The 25,658-nt window shown below is 32.9% G+C and overlaps 2 protein-coding genes across 4 annotated transcripts; one reads left to right on the forward strand and one right to left on the reverse strand.

Moving 5' to 3' along the window:
• Nucleotides 1–1,349: 1,349 nt before the first annotated feature.
• LOC129294620 (TPR repeat-containing thioredoxin TTL1) lies at nucleotides 1,350–4,718 on the reverse strand. The gene is made up of 7 exons (XM_054933044.1): nucleotides 3,417–4,718; nucleotides 3,102–3,294; nucleotides 2,818–2,990; nucleotides 2,319–2,652; nucleotides 2,013–2,217; nucleotides 1,811–1,911; nucleotides 1,350–1,696 (listed from the first exon to the last, which is right to left on the reverse strand). The coding sequence occupies exons 1-7, from the start codon at nucleotides 4,313–4,315 to the stop codon at nucleotides 1,544–1,546; spliced, it is 2,058 nt and encodes a 685-aa protein (XP_054789019.1). The 5' UTR covers nucleotides 4,316–4,718; the 3' UTR covers nucleotides 1,350–1,543.
• Nucleotides 4,719–16,606: 11,888 nt separating this feature from the next.
• LOC129294168 (uncharacterized) lies at nucleotides 16,607–20,581 on the forward strand. 3 transcript variants are annotated; one of them, XM_054932346.1, is made up of 3 exons: nucleotides 16,608–18,572; nucleotides 18,855–19,310; nucleotides 20,310–20,581. In XM_054932346.1, exon 1 carries the CDS (start codon nucleotides 17,191–17,193, stop codon nucleotides 18,442–18,444), a length of 1,254 nt encoding a protein of 417 aa, XP_054788321.1. In that variant the 5' UTR covers nucleotides 16,608–17,190; the 3' UTR covers nucleotides 18,445–18,572; nucleotides 18,855–19,310; nucleotides 20,310–20,581. The 3 variants fall into 3 exon arrangements, with proteins under 3 accessions (XP_054788322.1, XP_054788321.1, XP_054788320.1); XM_054932347.1 differs by lacking the exon at nucleotides 18,855–19,310 and having other exon boundaries at nucleotides 16,607–18,572; nucleotides 20,310–20,572; XM_054932345.1 differs by lacking the exon at nucleotides 20,310–20,581 and having other exon boundaries at nucleotides 18,855–19,486.
• Nucleotides 20,582–25,658: the final 5,077 nt, after the last annotated feature.

Raw genomic sequence — 25,658 nt, forward strand, 5'->3', positions numbered from 1 at the left:
GGTGATGATGTCATTTCACATTTTTTTCAAATTATTCCCAAGCCCCAGGAGACTTATTAATATTGAGTGAAATATAGGGGACCTATATGTATTTAATTTTAATATTTAGGACCTATGAGTAAGTTTTCACTTGCTAGGCTTTCCATCTGGACCTGGATATACGTTTATTTAAGCCCATGAAGCAACCTATCCGGAGCGGTCACCCTTATTGGGTACGTTTGTTTATAAATTTCCAATAATGTACATAGGGCAGTCTTGTAAGAAAGGAAAAGTGGGACCTTTTCTTGCGTGTTTTGATCAATTCATGCGAGACTGAGTTCGAATTTATGGTGTGGTGTGTTTAATTCCAGAAGAGAGAAAGGAAAGGGAGAGAAGAGATTTGAATGGAGAAGAGGAAAGGGAACGGAAGGGTAGAGGAGGGAGGAATGAAGGGAAGGTGAGAGATTTTAATAAATCTTTGTCTAGTTTTGGAAGGAAGGAAAGGGGAGGAGAATAAAAAATAAATTAACAATTTTATTTTTATCTAATTTAACTTAATTTTTATTTTTTGATTTAAAAAAAACTGCTATATTAGAATTTATTAAGTTTTTATTTTAGTAATATAAACTTATATTAATAAAAAAATTTGAAGAACAAATTATATTTTATTAGTGAGTTTAATGAAAAATATTAAAATATTGTACATTAAAAAGTTATATATTTATTTTTGTAAGATAACAAATTTAAAAAGTTATATATTTATTTTTGTAAGATGACAAAATTTATTTTATTATAAGAAAGAGAGAGAGAAAAATAATACATAATCTTTTAATATCAAAAGTAATTTAAGATTTTTAAAATAAATGTTTAAATTTGTTTTAATTATTTTTTCTCTCCTTTCCCCCTCCCAAAAAATCCCAAATTGGAGGGAAGAGTTAGAAACTCCCTCCCCTTTAATTTTTTTTTAACGAAATAAGGGTTTTCTCCCTTCTTTTATTAATCACTAATTAAATAAGAGAAGGTGCTCCCCTCCAAAAACTTTTAACCAGACACGTCATTAGGAAAGGGTGTGGGTACAAAAAAGTGGTGACCTGAAACTTGAAAAGGCTATGGCCAACCAAGAGGGGGTAAAAATTAAAAAGCAAAATAAAATAAATGGAAACTACTCTTTTCTTTTCTGTTTTTTTTTAATAAATCATTCTCTTGGATACGAAAAAGATAGAACAAGAATTTACAGATATTTCATAAATTTTATCCAAGCCCAACAAAGTCAGAACCACTCCTGTCAAATTCTCTTAAAAAAGACAAAAAAAGAAAGAAAAAACACTCGCCTGAAGAAATATTGATAAAAATTCAAAGGCCACTCAGACATTCAAAGAAGAATCAATTACTAACACATAAGAATTCCTTTTTCTATAAAAATTATTGAGGCTAAATGGTGATGCTATCCCTCCTCTGCTCTATAGGCGAAGTCCTTAAGCTAAGAAGCCAATACGATTAGCTTGATTTACTTTTCATGGCATGTTCTTTTGCCTTTCAACCTTCTGCATTTCCTGTAACGTTATCAGCTACTATACATTTTAATTGATCTTTCTAATAACTCGTGATTGTTGCCTGGAATTTCCTTAACCATTGATCTATCCTTATATATTTTGAATGTTGGGACAGAGCTCACACCTTGTAATTTTGCCAAGTAGGGGTGGTCTTCAATTTCCACCTAAATTTGCAAATAAATCTCTGTGAGAAGCAAAGCAATGCAAAAGACACGTAGAGAGAATTCGGGATTGTATCTTCCAATTCTTAAATCTAAAAGAAATTTAAATGAACATACCTTAAGGAAATTAACAGATGGAAACCTCTTGCAGGTTTGCTCCAACATTAGCAATACTTGCTTGCGGGTTGCGTTATTGCAAAATAGCACCACAGACGTACCTGTTTAAAAACGTATATCAAGATTATTGTTATTATTATTATTTTTTTTAATGATCTAAGTTCACTCGTGAAATAAGAAACGCATTCGAAATTTGACTTACCAGGTGAGGTTAGATGACGTCGAAATTGATCATTGCTCGATATAGAAACTAAATTAGACCCGAGATTGAAAGACTTGATATCTTCTCCGTGCAGCATCTTGAGTTGAAGTTGAGCCTCGAACAGAGCCCTCCCCACCTCCTCATCTCCTGACTTTTCCCTTAGTAGCATTTCATAGTCCTGAATTGCAGATTCCCATCTTTCCAGCTACAAGCACAAAATGAGAATAAAGAAGGTATTAATTAAAAAAACAAAGTACACAATAGAAGACAAAACTATCAAAGAAAGAAATGAAGTAATGAACTCACCTTGGCATTGCAATCTGCCCTCCTTAGCCGTGCCTTGCTATAACTGGGCTGAACTGCAAGGGCTGCATTACAATCATCAATCGCTTTCTCAAATTGACCTAGCTTAGAACGACATGCTGCTCTGTTGCATAGGAGAACTGAATTGTATGGATCGAGCTCTAGCCCTTCACTGTATGCAGCACATGCTTCCGTGTATTTGGAAGCCTTGAACAGCAAGTTTCCGCTCATTCTGGCTGACGTCATCCCTCTCGCCCTCTTCACCACTACACTCACCTCTTTATCACTTGGATCAAGTTTAGATGCTTGCTCAGCGGCTGTCACCGCATCTTCGAACCTATAATGAAAATCGGCTTGGAATCATTCCTAACCAAAGTTTAAACAGATTGTTGTGGAAAGGAAAGGACCTGCTCCAGATTTACGTTGGGTTTCATAACCTCTAAGATGATATTCAGAGTTCATAAATAATTCATAAAAGACGTTAATTACAGATTTCACCAACCTGCCAGCTGCCAAGTAAACCTGCGCGGCTATCACAAATAGATAAGCACTGCGAGCAAGACCAAATAGCTTGGTGCACCAATTAATAGCAAATTTAGGCATTTTCTCATAGGCAGCATACGCCTCTTCATGTCTGAAGAGCTTAAGCAAGGCTTCTGTTTGCAAAGCATAAACCTGGGGTCCATGAAAAAAAAAAATTCTTAGTCAAGACAAGGCACAAGAAGCTGACAGACCCAGCACCCATGGCACAGGTATGAAAATTCTATTGAGACCAATGACACTAACCTGAGGACTTGAATCAGCACCTAATGCTATAGCAGATTGCGTTTCCTTCAGTACAGTATCCCACTCGTTGATTTTCCTTGCTTCAATGCATTTTTGAAGGTGATTGCGAAGAGACTGAGCTTGGAAAGCAAGTGCAGGATCAGAATATGGGGTTGCCACATTGTAACTTAGTGCCTTTTCTACTTCTCCCAATCTGCATCAGGAATCTCAAATCTATTATTGGAAAAGAAAAATAGAACGCAGGACTCAGCCACATACTATTCCTTGGCAATCGAATGGAGCATGTAATGCAAGTCTTACCAAACTTTAGGGTACCTGAGATATATGGTTGCCAAACGGTGATGGGGTCTGTTATAAGAAGGCTCCAACCGAATTGCTTCCTGGCACTCAACAATCGCTTCCAGAAGACGGCCTAATCCAATCAAAGCTGCACTCTTATTGCAATGAAACGTTGCCTTATTTGAATCAACAGCAATCGCTCGCTCATACAAAGCCAGAGCTTCTTCAAATCTTCCTTGCTTATACGCTTCGTTCCCCATTGTCTTCAACACTTCAGGGTCTGCTCTGTTCTTCGGACTTCGAAACTGAGCAAGCTCATCCATGTTCTTCCTCATAATATTCCCCGTCACGCCTCTACTTGCATTGCCGCGAGAATTGATCAATGAATTCATCACATCTCTATTCTCGGGAACAATTTCAAGACACCCAGTCCTAGTCCTTGGGCGGTTATTCACAAGCAAATTACCAGTCAGTTTGAGGGGGGATTTATTCCCGTTCTCTCTCTGGTAATGAGTGCTAATCCTAGCGAGCTCCAACGAGTTTTCAGGAGGCTGTCTCTGTATTTTGCCATCGTCAATCAACTCGCGGTTTTGTTGAATCTTAGTCTGGGATGAATTACCGGAGGATGATGTCGAGCTTCTTGCAGCGTCTGAAGGTCTCGGATTTTGATTCTTTCCGACGGTAGGAGGTCTTCGATGATCAGAAGGAATCCTTCTAGCCTGGTTGTGGGACTTGGCGGAAGCAGCACTGGATTCATTATTTGGCGGCTTCTCGGATTCAGTTTTACTGTGATCGCTCTGGACACTGTTGCTAGCCTTCATGGGCAGTGAATGAACAGATGATTTTCTCAGCTTATACCTAGTGAGATGGAAAATCCTCCCCATGAAACCACAACCCAGTTCACTCTGCATCTTGTTCTCGGCCTTTCCTGCCATGAATCTTCGAAAATAGCCTCACCGGAGATGAGTGACTGGAAAGGAAATATGTGATGTGCGGTATTAAAAACAACGGTGAAAGAGTATATAGATGCAGGAATTATGAAAGGGAGATGATAAAGTGATGGCTTGGCGGTGAAGGAGTTTATATAAGACAATTGGCCCGGGCTAAGGAGTTATATTCTGATAGCCTTCTCCTGGAGTGGCTTCCAAGAAACTGACTTTAGCTCTTTTTATGTTTTTTTGGGACCTTTAGAGAGACAGTGGGTAGAGTAGGATTTAAAGAATGGACACACCCGCATAAAAGGAAAAACAGATCTGATTATAGTATTTCATCCATTCGTCCACATCAATTCTATAATGATTTGATTGGATTTCCGTCCCCGTCCAAATTACTAAGCAATGATATGGATGAACCTTTTGAGTTTATTTTATCCTTCTTTGATTGCATAAAGAATTAGACTGCTTATTAAGGAAATGAAGGAAAGAAAATCGGAGCCCGGTCACCGGTCGCTGTTGGAGGGTTACAGCTCAGAGTGATTTCATCGGAATAACGGGTTACAGCGCACTCTCAGGACATCTAAAGGGCCAAGGCGTACATTAATTTAAAGCATCCACCGCAAAACTATCCATATTTCATAGATCAGGCCGTGGTGGGAAGCAGTGAATTTACAAATAAGGGAGAAAGAGAGAGAGGTCCTTTTAAGGAATTGGAATGAATGCAAAATCCGGGTGCATTTGAGGCTTCGAGCGGGAAAGCGCGGGCATGATCTGCTAACACGCACACTTCCATTAGAAGCCTGAATGCCATTGGACATTAAATCGTGTGTGTGTGTGTGTGTGTGTGTGAGGGGTCGGAGAACTTTTTGACCGAGAATGAAGGATGAGTCAATTAGCATGATAAAGTGGTTAATTGGGAGACGAATGGTGTGTGGAATTAGAACATGGAGAAAAGGGGTAGAAAAAAGAGGTGGGGTAAAAGAATACAGCTGGGAGCGGCAGTGGGGGTCTCGGTATTTGTTGGGAAACACGTTGTTAAATCATTATATAGAGAATTGTATTACTCCCTCCGTCCCAAATTCTGCTATACTTCCAACCACTTTATTAAAATTAAAAAAAAACAGTTGATTTATTAATTTTTTTTATTTTAAATTATAAGACAATTTTAAAAAAATATTATAAAGCATCAGATAATTTGAAAAAAAAAATTTCATTAATGATACTTTATTCTTTAAATGAAGAAAGAATTAAAATTTATATTGTAACATAATAATTAAGTATGTAGGAGATTTTTAAATGTTTATAGTTTTATTTTGAAAAAAATTAAGTTTGTAAAGTGTCATTATTATATTTTATTACTAAGTATAATTTTATTTTAAATTTTCTTATAATTTAAGATGAAAGGAATATATTTTAAAATGAAAATAATTTTTAACTTTATCCACATTAAAAATAAGAATTGAGAAATACCCAGCATTAGGTAAGCCTTGGAATCAAATTTATAATAGGAATAAAATTAAAAATAGTGAATAAATAATATTCCATGTGTTTTGAATTAAAGATCAAATAATTTTTTAAAAGGTGTTATATAATAAGGAAAATATTGTAAAGTGGGGACATGAGCAGGAAGAATTTTGGAGACAAAGGCTCAGAGACCCCACAGGAATAGCAAGAATTAGAATTGGAGGTGGAGGAGGGTTGCCTTCCCGCCATGCGTGTGCATTGCAGAAATAATGGAGAGGGTTTGGTGGTGCGGGGGATGCTTCATCTTGTTTGATACGGCTCGTTTGAGTACAATTTTCGTCGGTGCCGCATTCTCCTTCCACGTACACTTCCAGAATTACTAGAGACTGCAAGTCAAACATGTAAATTTGACCACTCTACTGTGTGTCATCCTTTGTCCATTACGGGAGTTGGTGTATTCTCAAACACTTCTTTCATTTTAAATTATAAAATAATTTAAGATGACATTATAAGATTTGAATTCTCTCCATATTTTATCTCAATGTATCTCTCCATGTACAATCTTATTCATTTATTTAATTATTATTTTAATTTAATGGTATGAGATTGCTTATTATAATATTAAAATAAATCAATTATTCATAACCATCACTTAATTACTTTTGAAAATAAGATCACACTATTTGTTAATGATAACCCTTAAGTGAATGCTATATTTATTTTAATATTATAATTAGCAATATCACATTATTAAACCAAAGTAATAATTAAGTAAATAAATAAGATTGAATATGCAAAAATTTATTGAGAGAAAGTATGAAAGAGATCTAAATTCAATATTATGTTCATCAATAAAGTTTAATAATGAAACTTTATAAATTTATTTTTTTAAAATAATAATATAAACATTTAAAAATATTTTTTATTTAACATAATTTTAAATACACACACGTAATCTTAATCGTTACACTGTCACTAGTGATAGAGCCACATTAAAGTGAGGGCGGGCAAATAAATTTTGCAATTTTACATCTTCTAATGTTTATGTTGCACTATTTGAACTAAACAAAAAATATACTAGCTCAAAAATGTGTTAAATGTGAAATATTTTAATAATTTAGATAAAATATGAAGTGCATGTTTACATAAAAGATCATATTAACATATTCAATATAAATTTTTAAAAGTATGTATTATTGCAATTTTAGTCATAGTATAATGATTGCCTTTAATTATTTAAATTATTATTTTTAAAAAATTTATTAATTTTTAAAATAAAATTATCTTGCACCACTCACCTAGGCTCCGTTGAAGATAATATTAGAAAACGGTTATTAATAAAAAATTATATAAATTATTTTATATTTTGAGATAATAAAATAATTTTAAATTACCTTATAGTAATCTGAAATTAATATACTCCCTCCATTTTTATTTGTAAAAGAAAAAAATATATTATATAATTTTAAAAATTGATTAACTATATTAATTATGTCTAAAAATAAAAGAATTAAATTGCACTATCTTTTATTAATTATATTAATCAGGTATTCATTAATTATTTATTTATTAAATTATGAATGATAATTTAAAAAGTTTACAATAAATATATATTAAAAAATATAATTTTATTTATATAAAAAAATTAAAAATGATATTTTTTTAAATAAAAACGAAGGGAGTAGTAATTAGGAGTCTTCACGTCTGATTCTCTGATCAAAATCTGCATGCTTCCCCCTACCCAATCCCATTCTCTCACCTGCATCTCTCTATTCTTATCCTATGACACATGCCCTTTCACCAGTCACCACCTCTTTGTCAGAGTCTTTAGTGTTACAAAGATGTCTAAAAAAAAGTTAATTAATTAAATTTAAATTTTAAATGTCAATTTTTAAAAATTAAAAATTTAACTCTCAATTAAATAAATTTATTATAATACATTTATAACTTATATTTTAAATTTTAAAAAAATAAATTTATTTATTTTTCAATCATGTTAAAATTTAAAAAATAAATTATAAATCTATTAAAATAAAATTATAAATTATAAGATAAATTTATAAATTTTTAAAAATTAACACTTAAAATTTAAGTTGAATTAATTTTAATTTTTTTAAAAATTTCTCTATCATCCTCCCTTATTTTTAAGAAAGCATTTGATGTCGGTGCACCTCTCTCCACGAATGTACTTCACAATAAAAATAATGCCGTCCAAAATTAATTACCAGTTTTCTTAAAATTTGGCACTGAAATTATTTAAAGCATTCAACTCCAGACAGAAGAGAGACAAGGACAAAAAATAGCATTGGATTTGGTGTTTTACCATTCAGGCCTATCGCCTGCTGCCTTGACGACAAAGTTGGGTGAAAAATGAGGGCTCAACACGAATGCTTTGGCCCCGAAAAAAAAAAAAAAACACGAGAGCTGATTGATTGCACCAAAATTTCTTTTTTGTGGCCTAAAAAAAGAAAAGGAATGCTAGATCCTGCTTTCGGCTGTCTTCCTAAAAGCGTGGTTTGATTTACATCGAGAGTCAAATTGACAAAGCAAGCACGAGTGTGATGTTTAAATTTGTCCCATCATTTAATACTATTTGGGGAGACTCTCGTCAAAGCAACCCGGAAGGGATATTTAAAATAGCCAGCATGCAAGAGGTGAGGGAGTGAAATGTAATTAAAATTTTTTATGCTCAGCATATAAAATGCGTAGATATTTTGTGCAACTTATATGTATTTTGAGGATCAAGTTTACGGGAAAGAAAGAAAAAACTGAGAATCACGAGGTCATCAAATGGAAGGAATCGGAGGGAAATAATGAGTGATTGATGGGTAAATGGCCAATATTGGGTCATTCTGATTAATCTGACGCTTTTAGAACAGGGGTGACTCCCTCCACTGAGCACCAACTTTATAACTCCAATCATGATTGCCAACTCGCCATTATATTCTCGTTCATGCCCAATTCACCAACTCGCCAATATTGGTTCATTCATGCCCAATTCATCACGGAAAAGAAGCAGAACTCATGATGTCAATCAATATTATATTCTCGTTCAAGTAACGCCGGATATTTTTTTTTTAATTAAACAATTTTTTTAACTCACTTTGATTTTATTTATAAGAATCCGGTTTTTAATACAACTTCTTTGCATTGTTTAATGAAATATTTACAACTAATCCTTAAAAATGCTTGTCTTTATATAACGACTTCTCTATCGTTTCTCTTTAATAAGTTGCACCAATCAACATATGATTTTGGAAAAATTGCTAGATATTTGACACATTCTGGCAAAAAAACAAAATATATTTAAACATATAGTTAAGCATAACTGAATTTTTTTTTTATATCGCACACGAGTCTTTTTATTAAAAACATGGTTGAGTAATAAATATAGTCAACTATTTTAATAAGGATTTGAACATTAATTCAACATTACCTAATTTTTAATATTAGAAAAGAAACTATTAGAACTTTAATTAAAAAAAAATCAAACTATTTATAAAAGAATGTATGATAGATAGAGAAAGAAGCTGAGTTATAGGTAAGAAGAGAGAAATGGTTGGTTAAAGCCTAAATTCAGGGGGAGGGGGCAGCTCGTAAAAGCAGTTGATTACACACAGAGATCATTTTTCTTTGGAATTGAAGGGTTTAAATTCACGCAGACACAGGCACTTGATGAGAGATGATCCTCGGAATTCGGGGAGAGCCGAGGCGAGATCGACCGAAGAGTAAAGGTACCCCCTCAACGCATTGGGCCTACATTTGAGGCCGTCTCATTTGACAACCCCCAGTATATTGCCCCATTAAAACAATCGCTTGGGCCCTTGTTTAGCGTTTTTTGGTCAAAGATACATCCATATATAGATATGTATGTGTCCAACAAAGCCTGCCAAGCCCAGTACAAAGCATCAACCGACCCCAGTACAATCACCTACAGCTTCAAAACTTGATGTCCGCAAGAGGCTCGTTTAGACTTTAAAACGCTGTTTAAATTAAACACTTTGGAACTGGATTCATCAAATTAAAAATGCGTGCTTTTAATTAATTCACTTTTTTCTAAACAAACCAAATCCATAAAATATATATATATTTGAAGAGATGCATCCATAAAACAACATTTTTAAAACGTTGTGATTGTATATTATACCGGTCATGTGTATTATATCTTTTTTAGAGTCGGTAATTCAGGTTGAGCTCAACAAGCTAACCCAAACCTGCTACAAAAAAATTAGGACTGAGCTTAAAAAAATTATGATATTTTTATATTTGAGCCTATCTGGACTAGTCCAAATAGGCTCGAGAAAATTCGAGACAAGCCTAATTGGGTTCAGGCTTGTCCGAATACCCAAATAAATTTTTTACTTTTACAAAATATATAAAAATAATAAATATTAATTAATTATTTAAGTTTTGTATCATTTTATAATAAAATACCATATATTTGAGTCTTATACATCATTTTTATAAATAAAATAATTAATTTTAAAGTAAAAAATTTAATTAAAAATAATTTTAAAAATAAATTTTGAGTATTCAGGCCGCTCGAAGTTCGAAAGAATTCAAGCCGAGCTTAGCTATTTGAACTTTTTGAAAACTCAAGCTTATTCAAGTTCAACTCAAATAAGCCCGGCCCACTTGAATTTTTAGCTCTAATCTTTCTCCTATGCTCGATCCTACTATGTTTAGGTAAACGTTGGGTCATATGCGAGAAAGCTTTACCTGATTGGATTTAATTACTTTTGGTTCTCCTTGCCAGATTTACACTCATGTCTCGTGGGAAGAGGGTGTATCCTTTTCCCATACTTTCAAGTTCATTTCATCATTGTTAGATCAAAGATTTTCAATTGTTTAAATATGTAAATAAGATATTATAGTCTTGTTCACCAAAAAAAAAAGATATTACAGTCTTGAATTGCTTCTTGCATTGCTTAGATCAATTTTTAATAATTCATAATTATTTTATATCTTATATAAAATTAAAACAATAATTTTATCGAATATTAAATTTAAATTGTTAAAGCTTTGATCTAATAATTATTTAAAAAAAAAAAAGGAAAGTGAAGAGTAGGGGAAAAAACCCCTCCCCGTCTTGTGTAGGGCCCCATTAAATAATTGTTAAAGCAAGGCTTCAGGTTCCATCGCTGGGAATATATTTTGAAAACAAGCTGTAATTTTATTAGGCAACAAATTAGGCATCGTCCTTTTATCCATATTTTAATTCAAAGTGAAAGACTGCCACACTCCGATCCTTTGAAGAATCAGAGAATTGTATTGTAATTATATTTATGATTAAACACGATGCAGACATTATTGAGATACCGTATTGACATATTTATTAGTGCCGGTCTATTTTTCGATTACATGTGAAGCGAGGCAGTGAATTCAAGTCCATGATGCATTTCAAATACGATAACATATAAAAACATTGCTGCATATAAAAACATAAACAATCTCTCAAGGTTTATAGCTATAATTAATCATGGTCAAAAATAGCTATAACTAATCATAGTTATCAATGATGTTAATGTGTTGGCAACAAAAAAGTAATTAATGCAGTGGCAATCAACAAGAAGAATGATATGTGGGGTTTGAGTAGTATCCAGGGGTTCAAATATTACATATGTATATATATATATAGGTAAAATACAGGGCAAAAGATCTTTTATTATTTGAAATTGACTAGTCTAAACTTCAAGAACTTTATTGATCCCTATACAATAAATCCTGCAACTCAATGAGAGTTTTCTCAAAAACTTCAAACTCCTATCAACTCTTAAACTCAAACTAGCCAAAAAATTAGTATAACAATTACTCTCTCTGTAAGTATGACTATAAGATACCCTTACTTTCCATTCAGGATTTAGCAAATGCATGACATCCTGAAGGACCCTATTAGAACTCTTATTACAATCAAACAATCTGTCAAACATATAAGCAATGGATATAGAATTAGTCTCAACAATTAATTTCTTAATATTCAAATTTTGAGCTATCATAAAACTAGATTAGACACCCCAAATTTTGACATCTATAACAAAACAAATACCAATCTTATTTACAAAACTTGCCATCCCTTCCTCATACTCATTTTTAAATAATCTCCCACAACGCATGGTTGTCCTCAAGAAACTCCATCAATATTTAACTTCACCTATCCTTACGTTATTCAGCTTATATTCCTCCAAGCCTTCCCTCCATTCACAAGGTCTTCACCAAAGCTTGTGTCCTTAACTCTTCGTACATATTTCAAAACAAGCACATCCAAAATTTCACTCTCAACAAAAGAAATATCAAATAACTTATTATTTTTCCAAAACCACATAAACCAGATTGCTATCCCAAAAATGGTTCCCCAAGATCCTTTACAAGAAAAATTACTCACCATCCGCTCTTCCTTCCTCATATTGAAGAACTTATCCCCCCCTCAATACTCAACAACTTGAGCCAAACTCTCTTGCTATCTTCACAGTCCCTTAAAGCATGCACAACATCCTCATCCTCTCTCATGCATTTACTACATAAAGCACTCAGTCCCCATAGCATCCCCCTTTTCTTTGATGTCAACAAACTTTCCCCAACAACCAACCAAAGGAAAACTTGTACTTTCATTAGCCCCTTCCCGTCACACAAAACTTTCCATTTTTTATCCCATTGCCCTCTTGGCCATCAACTAATTACCTCATACATATCAGCCACTGCAAATTCTCCTCTACTATTCCCCAACCACATCACCTTATCCCTTCCCCTCACACTTTTACAAGGTAAAACAGCTTTAATACATCCACAATAACAACTTCAAGATATCTCTAAAGCTTCATAATATCCCAATTTCGATTATTGCAAAAATCACTAACCTTCATTGGTCTCTCCTCATCACTCAACTCCACAATATTCTCCCCCTTTAGAACACCAACCCCCCTTAACCATTTATCTTTCCAAAACCTCACATCTTCCCCGTTGTTGATCTTTCAACCCACATTTTCCATTACACTAGGCCAAAGACTCCCTATCTTCTTCCACAAGGGCGAATCACCATTCTTCGGAGTACACTTCATAACCAAATCACCGCGTCGTGCATACTTAGCATGAAGCACTCTAGAAGCCAATTTATGGGGTCTAGCAATCACATTCCACCCAACTTTACACGGCAGTGCTTCATTCATCATCTTCAAATTCTCCAATCCAAATCCCCCCTAAACCTTTTGGCCCACACATTCTATTCCGTCCCACAGCACGCTTTAAAACCCTGGGGAAAGTCGTCAATCCCTGGGGCTTTAAAACCCCCTTATATTAAAAACAGCACGCTTTGCATCCTCATCAGTCACACGCCTATTCATCCTTGTAAAAACAGTATTGTCAATTGCACCCCACTGCTGTTTCGTAACATTCAATATTCTCTTCAGTGAACAACTTAACATACGCATCACGAACCATACCTTTCAACTACAGCTCAGCATCCACCCACACACCTTTCTCATCCTTCAGCACACTCACTCTGTTCCTTCTTCGTCTTGCTGCAGTTCTCAAATGATAAAATTTTGTATTTCTATCTCGGCTTCTCAACCACTCCCCCCTAGATTTCTAAAACCACATAACTTCCTCCTCTTTCATCACATGCATTAACTCAACCCTCCAACTCCTCATTCAATTCTTCCAAATAAGGGGTTCAAATATTTTATGCGTGGAATAATAATATATGAGCTTAAATTTTATAATAAATATTGCCGTTCTGTAAATAAAAATCACGGGCTCACGAGGATCATGTAATATGCCAGAGTACACGATAAATCGGAGCACGTAATATTCATTTTTACATGTCTTCACAGTTCATCCCATTTTTTTCACGCCGTTAGTTAAACATGATTAGTCGCCCACGGTGAAACCAATAGCACGTAATCTTCTCAAGTATTAGTTGAATTTGATAACGCAGCAAGATTTAATAATGGAAATACGACAAAAAAATTTCTTTGAAATATGCAAATGGCAACAAGATTCTGTGATAATTCTTTTTAAATTTAATGGGACCCTTTTGCCACTAATATCTTTTTTTAAAATGTCTATAATGCTCCCAATTTAAAATTAAAAAAAGCAATTGGTAGAGCAAAACTTATTATTTATTATCCCATTTTAGTTACTGTCAAGAGAAAAGTAATTATTGTTGAAACCAAAATTGTTGCTGATATTTACAATATTTTTAAACTTCAATGATAAGTTATAATTACTCATACAAGTTTTAGTTATTGTCAGAAGAAAAGTAATCATTGATATTTACAATGCTTGAATTTTAATTATTAAAAATTTTTAAGAATGGGACTGATCACTTGCTATCCTATTGTAGCTATTATTAGAAGAAAAGTAATCTTTATTGCAATTAAAATAATCACTTACTGTTTCTTTTTTATATTAAATTAGGAAAATTATAGTCATTTCATAAATGACATCGATTTATTAAAGGTCCTAAAGAATTTGAGAATAATTATCATATTTTGCAAGACTTTTTTATCATTTACATATTTTAGAGTAGTTTTCTGCCATTTTCCCTTTATTAGTTTCATTTGGTATCATTATTTAGGAAAAATAATAATAAAATCCTTCTAAAATATAAATAATAATTTAATTTCTTGAAATGCCATAATTTTTCTAAAATCTCTAAAGACTTTTTTGTCATTATTAAATTTATATAAATTATTAAATTATCCTTGTTAAAAAAATAATTTACAAGTTTTGTTTAAATATTTATAATTTTTTTTTATATTCGCAACAATGCAATATCAAATCACAACTTCACATGTTAAATTCTTTATTTATTGCTGTATTGTTGTCTATATAAAAAAAAAAGTTGTGAATATTTAAACAAAACTTGTGAATCATTTATTTTTAACAAGGATAATTTGATAATTTATATAAATTTAGTAATAACATAAAATTTTTTGAGGACTTCAAAAAAATTATGACATTTTGAGGGATCAACTTATCATTTATATATTTTAAAGAGATTTTATTATTATTTTTTCCATTATTTATACCCTTTTTTGGCAATACCTTTATTCTATACAAATTATGCAATTAACCAAGGCAATTCTTCTTTTTTTTCCCCCTGGGCCATGTTAGGGCAATTAATTCAAGCAGCAACTCTAGTCGCACAATACACACGTAATTCATCTCGCTGAGGACAGCTTTGCATTTTAAACTTCGACTCGTACGGCTTCGGAGCTAATCTAGATTGCTCGTTCACGCAGTATTTGACCGTAGATCTATTTTTTTTTTTTTAATTTTTTAGTGAATACAGCACATATAAATATAAATTTAACTCAATTCAATATTATTTATCTACCAATTTTTATAAAATATTTTTTAATCTCTTAATCTGAACACTTTTGATTTTATTAATAAAAAATACTGATATTGAAATTTCAAATATTAATAAAAATATTATCAAATGTTTGCATAGTGAGTAATTAATGTTATAAAATTAAGGCACAAGATTAGATGATTAAATGCATACTTTTACTTCTCATTTTTAGACCAGAGAAAAATAAGAAAAAATTTCAGTGAAAGACCCTTGATCAAACATAATAAAAAGAGGACCTTTGAATTTTTAAAATTTCATTGAAGGACTCATTCGGATTTTCGTTTGAAGTTATGACAAAAATGATAAAATTGCTTTTATTTAAATGAACAATATAAATGACTTATTTATTTACATACTGTATGTTGTTCATCTATTTACAGAATGTTGTTCTTTCCTTACTTCACTTGTTTATAATTCTACTTTCACTTGATTTCATTCTAAGATAATAAACAAGTAAAGTAATAAAACAAACAACATTTCCTAAATAAATGAATAACATACAGTATGAGAATGAATAAGTTATCTTATCATAAAATCAACATTTGAAATAAAATTAAATGAAACTAGAGTTATAAACAAGTGAAGTAAGGAAACAAATAAATAAACAATATACAGTACAGAAACAAACAAATCATTTATACTGTTCATTTAAATGAAGATAATTTTATTATTTTTGTTACAAGTTCAAATAAAAATCCATACGAATCCTTCAATAAAATTTTAAAAATTTAAGGATTCTCTTTATCATTATGTTTGGTTTAAGAGTCTCTCACTAAAATTTTCTCCAAAAAAAAAAATCAATTGAGAAAAGGACAGACAGTCAAGGACATATAACAAATGAATTATAATTTCACAAGAATGCGGCACAACGTGGTTTTGGGGGTAGATGCACCGGCTTTCATCCAAAGAACTCCTCTTCATATTACAAGTATGAAAAATATATTGTTGATTGGAATTTTAAACTCTCTGACTCATCCAGAGGCTACGATAGAGTAAAAGTTGCTCCATTGTTTCATATTAATATCAGTCTGAATCATGAATTGTTACCAGTCCTGAATAAAGGCACTGCAATTAAAGAAAGTTATCCATTCATCAACGTCAAATAAGGAATATGGTGATAATCACTTCTTGCACCCACCAACATGTTTCACGAGAAAATCAAAAGAAAAGCAGTATTTAAGTATTTATTTAAAAAAAAAATCGCAGCTACTCATGCAGGGCATGATATGAAGGAGGGACTGCAGGAGACGGATGATAAGAGAATTTTAAACAGTGACGCAGGTGGTGGCACTCATGGCTGCTTTGTTCATATTCTTCGTGAAAGCTCACCCGTACGATTCGGCCAAATCCGAAACTAGCTCCGTCCATTCTCTTCCCTTGTGCGAGTCTTTCTTTTATTTATTATTATTTGTTATTAGTTTATGGCCAGTGGCTTTGTGTGTGGGTGCGTGTAAGCTGCTAATGACATCCCTTTCTCGCTGTCTGTCTCACATTCAGTTTGGGTTTGACCCGTGGCCAGCCATGGGCAGCTCTTTCCTCTCTACTCCCATGGCGACCCCACCCTTGCACTCTCCAGAGGATCTTCCTTAGGTTTTTCTTAGGCCTCTTTTTCCGAGCACAAAAGCTTTATTCATCTTTCTTCTCCTTTCCCCCCTGAAAGCGAAACCCTAAAGTTCATCAGACACCTCAACATAACATAAAGGTTCTCCCGTCTCCTAATCCCTCCAGCCTTCAACCTCCCTGTGCCCATCATCATAGAGATCTATATATCCCTATGATTTTTCATTCTCTTCTTTTGATACCATCCCTTTTCTCCGACTGAAAGACAACGACAAGATTTGCTTCCGCTGCAGATCAGGGATTCCAAGATTCTGCGAGGCCTTTATCAGAATTCAGAAGTTCCATTTCATGCCTTCTCCATCATCAACCCCCACGTAATTCGGTTTCTGTCTCTCTGGTGCCACCGCCTGATCCTCCCTTCTCTTGCCCCTTGCTGGTTCTACTGTTCACTTTTCATTTAATTCCTGCATATCTTGATCATTAGCTTCACTTGCAAGCTATGGACTCTGGGAATAGTGGGAGTATCTCGTCTAGTGGGGATGAAGAGTATGATTCACGGGGTGACATAGTTCCGCCCTTTCTCAATCCTCACCCCCAATTTGGCTCTTTCTCCGCTGTTTCTCACCACCACCACCACCACCACCATCAAACTCACCATCCTCCTATGTTTGATCTTTCTCCAAATTACCTCCAATCTCTCTCCTCCCAAACCCAGCCCAACTCTAATCCCGGTCCTTTCCTAAATTTGGACACTGGTGCTAATTCTCAAGACCCTCGATCCGAACCCAACTGCGCTGCTCCTCCAGTTTCATCACCGTCTGCAGCAGCCACAAAGCAGTCTGTGCTAAGCACAGACCCGTCGCTGCAATTGCGCTCTAACGCTCGAGTGTCGGCACCGCCAGCCAATGCAGTACGGAACCCTAAGAAGCGAACCAGAGCATCGAGACGAGCACCCACCACCGTTCTCACCACCGACACCTCCAATTTCAGAGCCATGGTTCAAGAGTTCACCGGTATCCCTGCGCCTCCCTTTTCAGGCACCTCCTACTCTCGTCGCCTCGATCTCCTCTCGGCTTCCTCCTCCTTGCGCTCCTCCACTGCTGCTTCATCTCCCTTGGATACCACCACCACCACCTCCACCGCTCCCTTTTACCCTCTGCGTCCTTCTCCTGCACCCCATCCTAACCCAAATCCTTTGCTTTTGTCTTCCACTTCATCATCGAGTTCTCCTTCTTCAATGTTGATGTTACACAATCATGTGGCTGATGCTATAGCTTCCACTTCCACTGCTAACAACCCCTCACCCTCCATTAACTACCAAACTGATGCGGGTGTACCCTACAGCCATCCGCAAAACATGCTAACCATGCAGATTCTTCCATTCCAAGTGCCCGCTCTTCACCCATTGAACAGTCCCGCTCTTCCTGCTGGATTCAGTGCCAAGGCTCCACCGAGCTCATCCATACCTTCCCTCGAGGACCAGTTGGGCATGAGTCATGCTCATTTTATGAGTGCTCATCCCCGTGTCAGTAGTTCAGAGGCCGAGGATATGCCACTGAGCGGCAGCGGCGACCACGATATTGGAGTGCATGCAGCCAAAGATCAGCCGAGGTTCTTCCATGTCACCGCTCCTTGTAAACTCAATTTCGCTGGCACTTCTCCGTCGACGGCCTTCAACCCTGACAAGAACTTGGAAAATAACTCCGCCAGAGGGGAAGGCAACATTGATTCCTGGATTTGTTCGTCCGATTAGCAAGAATCATGCGATCACTAACGAGTCGTGATCAACAGTGCAGAAGTGAATCATTACAGCGTAGAATTGGTTGCGGCAATGAATTCACATCATCAGCATCATCATCATGTCGATATATCGTAGTGCAGGTGCCGGTAGTTAGCATTTCTAGCAACGTTTCTCTTTCTTACTTTTTTTTTTCTTTTCGTTTTCTTTTTTGTTTTAATTTATTGTTTAAAAACATGACCAAGTAGTATAAATTAATTCATCGTTAAGATACGTGCTTTATGAATTATGGGTGATGGTCAGATATATGTGTTCCCTTCTTTGAAGTATACCACTAATTAAATAATGGAATAAAGGAGGGAGAATCACGAAAATGCTAGACGGGTCCATAATAATATAGTATTGATGTGTTATTAGTTTTACAGAGGTAAGTATAGAACGGCGTGGAGGGCAAAGTATACATAGTCGGTTGCTGAATGGAATCTGCGGCAGCTAAAGAATGCCAGATACAGGAGGACTGTAGCTGGTACGGATGCAGGTGTGGCGGGATATATGAGAGTGGGGAAAGGGCTGAGCCAGGAGGCGGACCTCTGTAAGACAAAATGAATAATTGAGATGGTGGAAGTGAAGAGTAAATAAATAAATAAAGAGGAGGGAGATTAAAGTAGACACATGGGGGGTTGCAAGTTGCAGCCAAATGGTGCGGGTCGGAGGCCACCCCTTGTCTGTTGGGTACTTGGCTTGGGTTCAATTCTGTGTCCAAGCCTCCTTGATATCCTTAGTCTGGCTGGTTAAGTGTTCATCGGATTCAGATCACACACCTAAGGCCTACCTAGATATTCGGCTGCATCGTCTACCTCGGTCTATAATCTATATGCTATGTACGTGCGTCTCTCTTTTCAGTTTTCATTCTTTTTCTACTCTGCCAGTGTGCCTTGCGTGACCCCTTGAAATACCATCCCCATTTCCTGACCACCGGGTCCTCCTCGTTGCTTTTCCTGCTTCATTACTGTCATTTTGTTTGCATGATTATATTTCATTTCCACCATTTCTTTTCTATTTGCTCAAACTAAATAGTAGGCTCTCAAGCTTTAATTGATTAGTTAATTAATAGTATGATGAAAATGTGCGCACATTTTCATGCCAATTTAATGGATGTATTTTTCGGTTGTGGATTATGCTGGCCATCATTTTAAAACTTGTCCCGCGTTGGTTGTTAATACCATAACTAGAGAATACCCTGTGCGCGGTGCAAATAAAATTGTTGGAAAATATGTTGTGGGGTTTATGCTATTTAATTGTCAGCAAACAATGTTATAATTTCTGAACATTTTGCAATTAATTAAATATTTAGTGTAATTATTAGTGTCAAATTTTAAATAGAAAAAATAGTTAATATTTGGGCACATAGAAAAGTATATATTGTAAAGAGATTGATGTGTGTGTATGGTTCTATATCTCCAAAAGAAAAAAGATTTAATCAATTATTAATTAACATATTCTCCCCATGCCTTGCATGTTTTGTGCAACAAACACTAGATTAAACAAAACGTGCTAACCCACAAAATAACATCAATTTCGTAAATGCCCCGAAAATGAAAATAAATCCAATAAGACAAATTATCAATTAACAAATATTAACATCTTATAAATCGTAAATCCTCAAAATCAAAATAGAGGGAGAATTTTTTTTTTTAAAAAAATCATTTAAGTTTGGACCCATCGAAAGGGAACTATTGCTAACAGTATTTATTGCATTATAACGAACAATATGAATATGGATGAATGAAGTTTTTTTTTAATTTATGGTGTGTTTATATATATATATAAAAGATAATACATGCTTAACATGTTGGCTAATTATTATTGGTGATGAACAGTGCCTCACGCTGCCGGTGGTGGCTTGTAGGGGTTTGGTAAGCGGAACGCAAGCCGCCTTTGTATTTCGAAAAGGCAAAGAATATCAAAGGAATGGAAATCTATTTGTTCTGCCTTACTATCACTTCCATCATTTCGTTTTGTCTTGCTTTTCCACGGCGAATGGCATTTTCTTGTGGAGCAATTGGCGGCAACACTAGTGGCTTCTTTTACCTACCATCCTCTACCTATCTATCCTTGTTTCTCAACTATGTCACCCGTTTGCATTTATATTCCCTTTCCACGTGATCTCACTTAGCCACGCTTTACTGTTTTCTTATTTACACGAGATTACCCAAAATTTTATCATAACATAAATACCCAAGGATGTTCTTCCCCTGCGTTTAATGGAGATGTCAAGGATAACTCTCATTTTATCATCTCAATCACTTTTACGTGTGGTCTCTATAAAAATGTGTATAAATCACGTCTCTCGTCTAATGATGTGAAATTTCTATAGAATCAATGGCCACAGCCTTTGTCGGGTTCTATGCCTGAAATTATGTATGGTGCGAGATCGTAATTTTAAAAGAATCATGCGTGAAAGAACAATATATTTTTCGCGATGGCCACCCAAAAAAAAAAAACCTTTCCAGCAGTGTTCAAAACGTCAGTGACACTCTTCTTATTAAAAGAACGTAAGTTACGCTGTTGACCCTTTTTAAATAACGCCACTTGTAGTTAAATGTTTGTAATTTGTATTAGTATTAGTTCATCAAAAATGGGTCCGTCTTCCAGCACCGTGGTGCTCATCAGTTAAAAAAAAAATTCTGGGCCATCTTTTTAACTTTAATTTTATATTTATTAAAATAATAATTTATAATTTTTTTTATAAATATGTTCGTCATCAACTTGGATAATACTGATCTAATTTTATATTATAATTTTTTTAAATTGATCATCTACATGTATTCTGAATAGTCCAGATTCAACGTTAAATTTTTATCTACAACATCCAAATTTAAAGTTTTTATTTTTTATTTTGATGAATACAATATTAAAAAATAAAATATATAATCTTTTAATTATAACTTTTTTTAAGAAATACAAGTTAAAAATTTTAAATCTAAATTATACAAAATATATCTGAATAGTCAGCATATAAAAAATATAAAAATTTTAATATTAAATTGAATCTTTTAAATTAAAAAAAATACTAGATTTGTCATGAAAAAAATTATTAAATTTTTTATATTTTTTATGAAATTTTATTTTAAAAAATATATAATAAAAATTAAATTAATTTTTAAAATTTAGACCATCTAAATGTAAAAATATTGATAGTTCAAATTGCTTTACAGCACTCAAGATGAATCCTATCAAAATTGCCAATCACATCTTAGACAGGGACAGGTCTGTAGAACCTTTACATGTGAATAAATCGATCAACGGGGTCGTTTACCAAGTTATACACGCTTAATCAGGCTAAGCTGCCCGCCACACAACAAAAAAAGGTAAATTAAATATTAAAATTTAAAAATAATTGGCTCTTTGCCATTGAGACTCGCAGCGGGAGGTGAGCAAAATTAAAAATCAAACCAAATCAATTCGAATTAAATTAAATTATATTTTATTTATTTAATTTGGTTTTTTTAAAAAAATTAAATTGATTGGTTTGATTTGATTTAAAAAAATTTTAACCAAATAAACCAAACTAACAAATTATACATATTATTCTTTTTATATTTTTAAAAATGTAAATAAATTTTTATTTAGGTGAATAAGAAATATCTTTCTATCACTTGTAACAGTAGTATTATTTTATTTAATGTGATGTTTTAATTTTTTATTTTTATAATTTAATTTTTAATACAATAATATTGAATCTTATTATTTTTTTCATGATTTATGATAGGAAATTGTTATTTTTTATTGGGCCTTCAACATTAAAAAAAATGGATAGAAGAATAGATGAATAATTAGATTTTATTGACCCAAATCAAAACCCTTGATCCAAATAAATCGATCGAATCAAACTATTATAATTTGATTTAATTTTAATTTGATTTAATCATGCATTTTGATTCAATTTGAACTAAATTTTATCTATAATTCAGTAGATCAATTTTAAAGAAATTGAAACCGAAATGACCGAATGCCCATCCCTATGCAGCTGCCATCCAGGTGCCGTCTCCATCTGAAGCAACCCAGATGACCGTCCACACTCCACACTGCGTTGTTTTGTCTTTTGTGTGTGTGTTTTCTGGCTCTTATTTTCAAAAATAAGAAATAAAAAAGGACAAATGCAAGCAAGCAACTACAATTGCAACAGAACATTTTATTTGGGCCAAAAAAAAAAACAGAAAAATTGATTTAAATTGAGTTCATGTTGCACTAATTAATTGCTCACATGTGGCCGTTTCCTAGGGAAGAAAGGATTTTATGAAATTCGGCTTGATTATGGCGCGATTTATGAATAGTTTAGTGCCATGCTAACAACCATGAATGTGATGATTAGGGGTGATTGAATGAGCAGTGGGGTCCGTGATTGTGTAAGATCTAAGTTATGAATTAAATAAACAACGCTTAATTTGTGGGTGCCGTAAATAGACAATCAATAAATAGTAGTGCAAAGATTCATGAATCACAGCAACTGGGCAGCATCGGTGGAAGTTGTTAAGAAATCTGAAAAATCTCTGTGGCCTAAAATAAAAAAGGAAAATTTCATTTAACATCCGTGATCAAATTTTATGGGTTGAAAATTCACTTTAGATCTGGAATACTGAAGTGAAATTAAAATGTAAAGTAAAGTTATTCCATTACTCTTCATCCCGTCTAATTATTCATTGAAGTTGTTCATTTTTCTATTTGAAATTGCTTATTAATTTATAAAAATTATTTATATCATTACTTAATCATAATTTTAGTTCAAGTATTGTAATCATGATAAAATAAATTATTCATTATTCATAATAAAATTATTAATTAATTTACGTAAATTTTTCGGTGTCATGTAGTTCAAAGTTGAAAGAGAATTAATTTATCATTTTTTGTGCATTTTAATTTCACCTCGATGCTTTTAAAATGAAGTTTCAGAGTTAAACAAGTTTCTTTTATTAAATATATTCAGGGAGTCTTGAATGAATTTTTCCCCCAAAAATAATGCTAGGAAAGAGGTCTTAAATACCGTGATCCCCACACGCCATGGCTTGTTTTAATTAAACGTCTGAAAGCTGAGAAAGAGATGCCATTTAAAGGGACATTGACTGGATGTATACTTTATCCTACCCAATTTAAAAAAGTTACATATTAATTATTATAATTATATCTAAAATCAAATCATTAGACTAAATAATTCTTGTGTGAAAATAAATATTAACTTTACCGTTGATAATTTCAAAAAATTACAAAAAATACTGAATGTAATAAAAATGGAAGAGTAGCGTGGAATTGACAGTTGCAATTAAACATAACTTATTTTGTTAGCTAATGATATTTAAAATTACATATTATTGTCATATTTACCCTCATTTAATTGATAGAGTGTCTCAGATAGAAAATCTTATTAATTACACTCATAATTAAGGTATTTTTATAAAAAAACTTACTCTCCCTTTTAGCATTATAAGCCACATTTAAATAAATTACATTCTGGATAAATTATTTAATTATCTTTAAAATTATTTGTTTTTATATTTGCCAGGAGCCTCAAATAAAATTTTTTACTAATTACATCCTTTAAGTCATGGTATTTTTGAAAAAAATATTATTAACTTCACTTTGAAAAGCCAATGATATCTTATATTCCCTCCATTTTTAATATAAAAGAATTTTAACTAACTCACACAATTTAAAAAATTAATTCATTAATTACAATAATTACGTCTACAATTTAAATGTTTAGACTAAATATATTTATAATTAATGTTTACTTTTTTCTCTAATTTAACGATATTATTTATCTATGAGAGACGAATTGAAAAAGAAAATGTAATTGATGCTTATTGAAATTTGTAATAAAAAAGAACAAAATTATAAGATAGTTCCTCTCTTATATTTGAAGATGGGTGAAGTATTTTTTTTTAACACAATAATTTTAAAAAATGTATGATAATACTAAACGGGTGAAGTATTAATTATACATTGAAAAAATTATAATGTCTTGTATTTCTTAATATATAATTAATAAGGGATAGAATAAATTAAAATAGGATCATTAATTGATAGAGATTGATGACCTTGAAGAAAAAAGATGATTAAAAAATGTTGAATTGTAATATTCCATCACCTTCATTTTTGTCCTAATTCAAGTGAAGGCAGAGGTGCTTAAAATAAGTGGGAGGGGAGATTTAGGAAGCGTAATGGAGACATGGAATGGAGTGAGTAAGGAAAATGAAAGAATGATGGCGGGCGGACATGACGGGCTGTGTGGCCCCCACTGCCACAGAATATTGTGGTTTGCATCCCTCTCATCCTTCGACAACTGCCGCCGTCCCTCACAATTCGCATCATTAAATTATACGTCTCCTATTTAAATTATAGGACGTTCTAAAAAAAATTATCTTAAAATACAAAATATTTTAAGTAGGTTAATATTTTTTTAAATACATTAATTTTAATATTATTTTTTTTATAATTAATTTTTATCATTTTTTTAATATATTGAATAATGAATATTTTAAAAAATTTATATTTTTATTTTAAAAAAATAAATTTATTAAGTGTATTTAATGATATTTATTTGTCTATAAAATTCTATTAAACTTGTAAGTTTTTTGTCTGCATCAAAAACATATTAACTCTTGGGTCTTGTTTGGGTACTCATTAAAATTTTATCTAAATCATATTTAAAATGTGTTTCTACTAGATTCAATAAATAATCTGATGCTCTATATATGTTTTTATTAAATATAAATTGAAATTCAGATGACACCTAATGAGTATAACCTCCACCACTGTAAAACTTAAGCTATGTTCGTAATCATTTGATTGGTTGTTTTCATGTGTAATACTCCCTTTGTTTTTATTTATAAGAGAAACTATTGCTTTTAATTTGTTTTTTATATAAACAAAATTATATTTTTTTAATAAATATTTATTGCAAGCTTCTCAAGTTACTTCTCATAATTTTATTATTTATAATTATAAAAAAATTGATGAAGAAATAATTAATATAATTAATTAATTTTTTCAATTGCGCGATGCATTTTAAAAAAAAAAATACAAGCAGCAACGAAGGGAGTATAATAACAGTAACAGGACAAAGGCAGCAGCAGATTTACGTAAGCGATGATCCGGAGCCGATGCAGCGAGTCTAGATACACTTACAAGTACCATTTCCACGTGCAGTTCAGTCTTCAATTAAAACTATA

This window comes from Prosopis cineraria, unplaced genomic scaffold (assembly GCF_029017545.1).
Source record: "Prosopis cineraria cultivar Desert tree isolate PC_DT_omini unplaced genomic scaffold, ASM2901754v1 PC15, whole genome shotgun sequence".
Taxonomy (NCBI): Eukaryota; Viridiplantae; Streptophyta; class Magnoliopsida; order Fabales; family Fabaceae; genus Prosopis; species Prosopis cineraria.

Excerpts from the sequence above, each read along its gene's own strand:
- LOC129294168 (XM_054932347.1), top strand. The coding sequence starts at position 17,191 with ATGGACTCTGGGAATAGTGGGAGTATCTCGTCTAGTGGGGATGAAGAG.
- LOC129294620 (XM_054933044.1), bottom strand. The coding sequence starts at position 4,315 with ATGGCAGGAAAGGCCGAGAACAAGATGCAGAGTGAACTGGGTTGTGGT. Across the intron at positions 2,991-3,101 it reads GTGCTGATTCAAGTCCTCAG|GTTTATGCTTTGCAAACAGA; the intron begins GTTAGTGTCATT and ends CATGGACCCCAG. Across the intron at positions 1,697-1,810 it reads CATCTGTTAATTTCCTTAAG|GTGGAAATTGAAGACCACCC; the intron begins GTATGTTCATTT and ends TTGCAAATTTAG.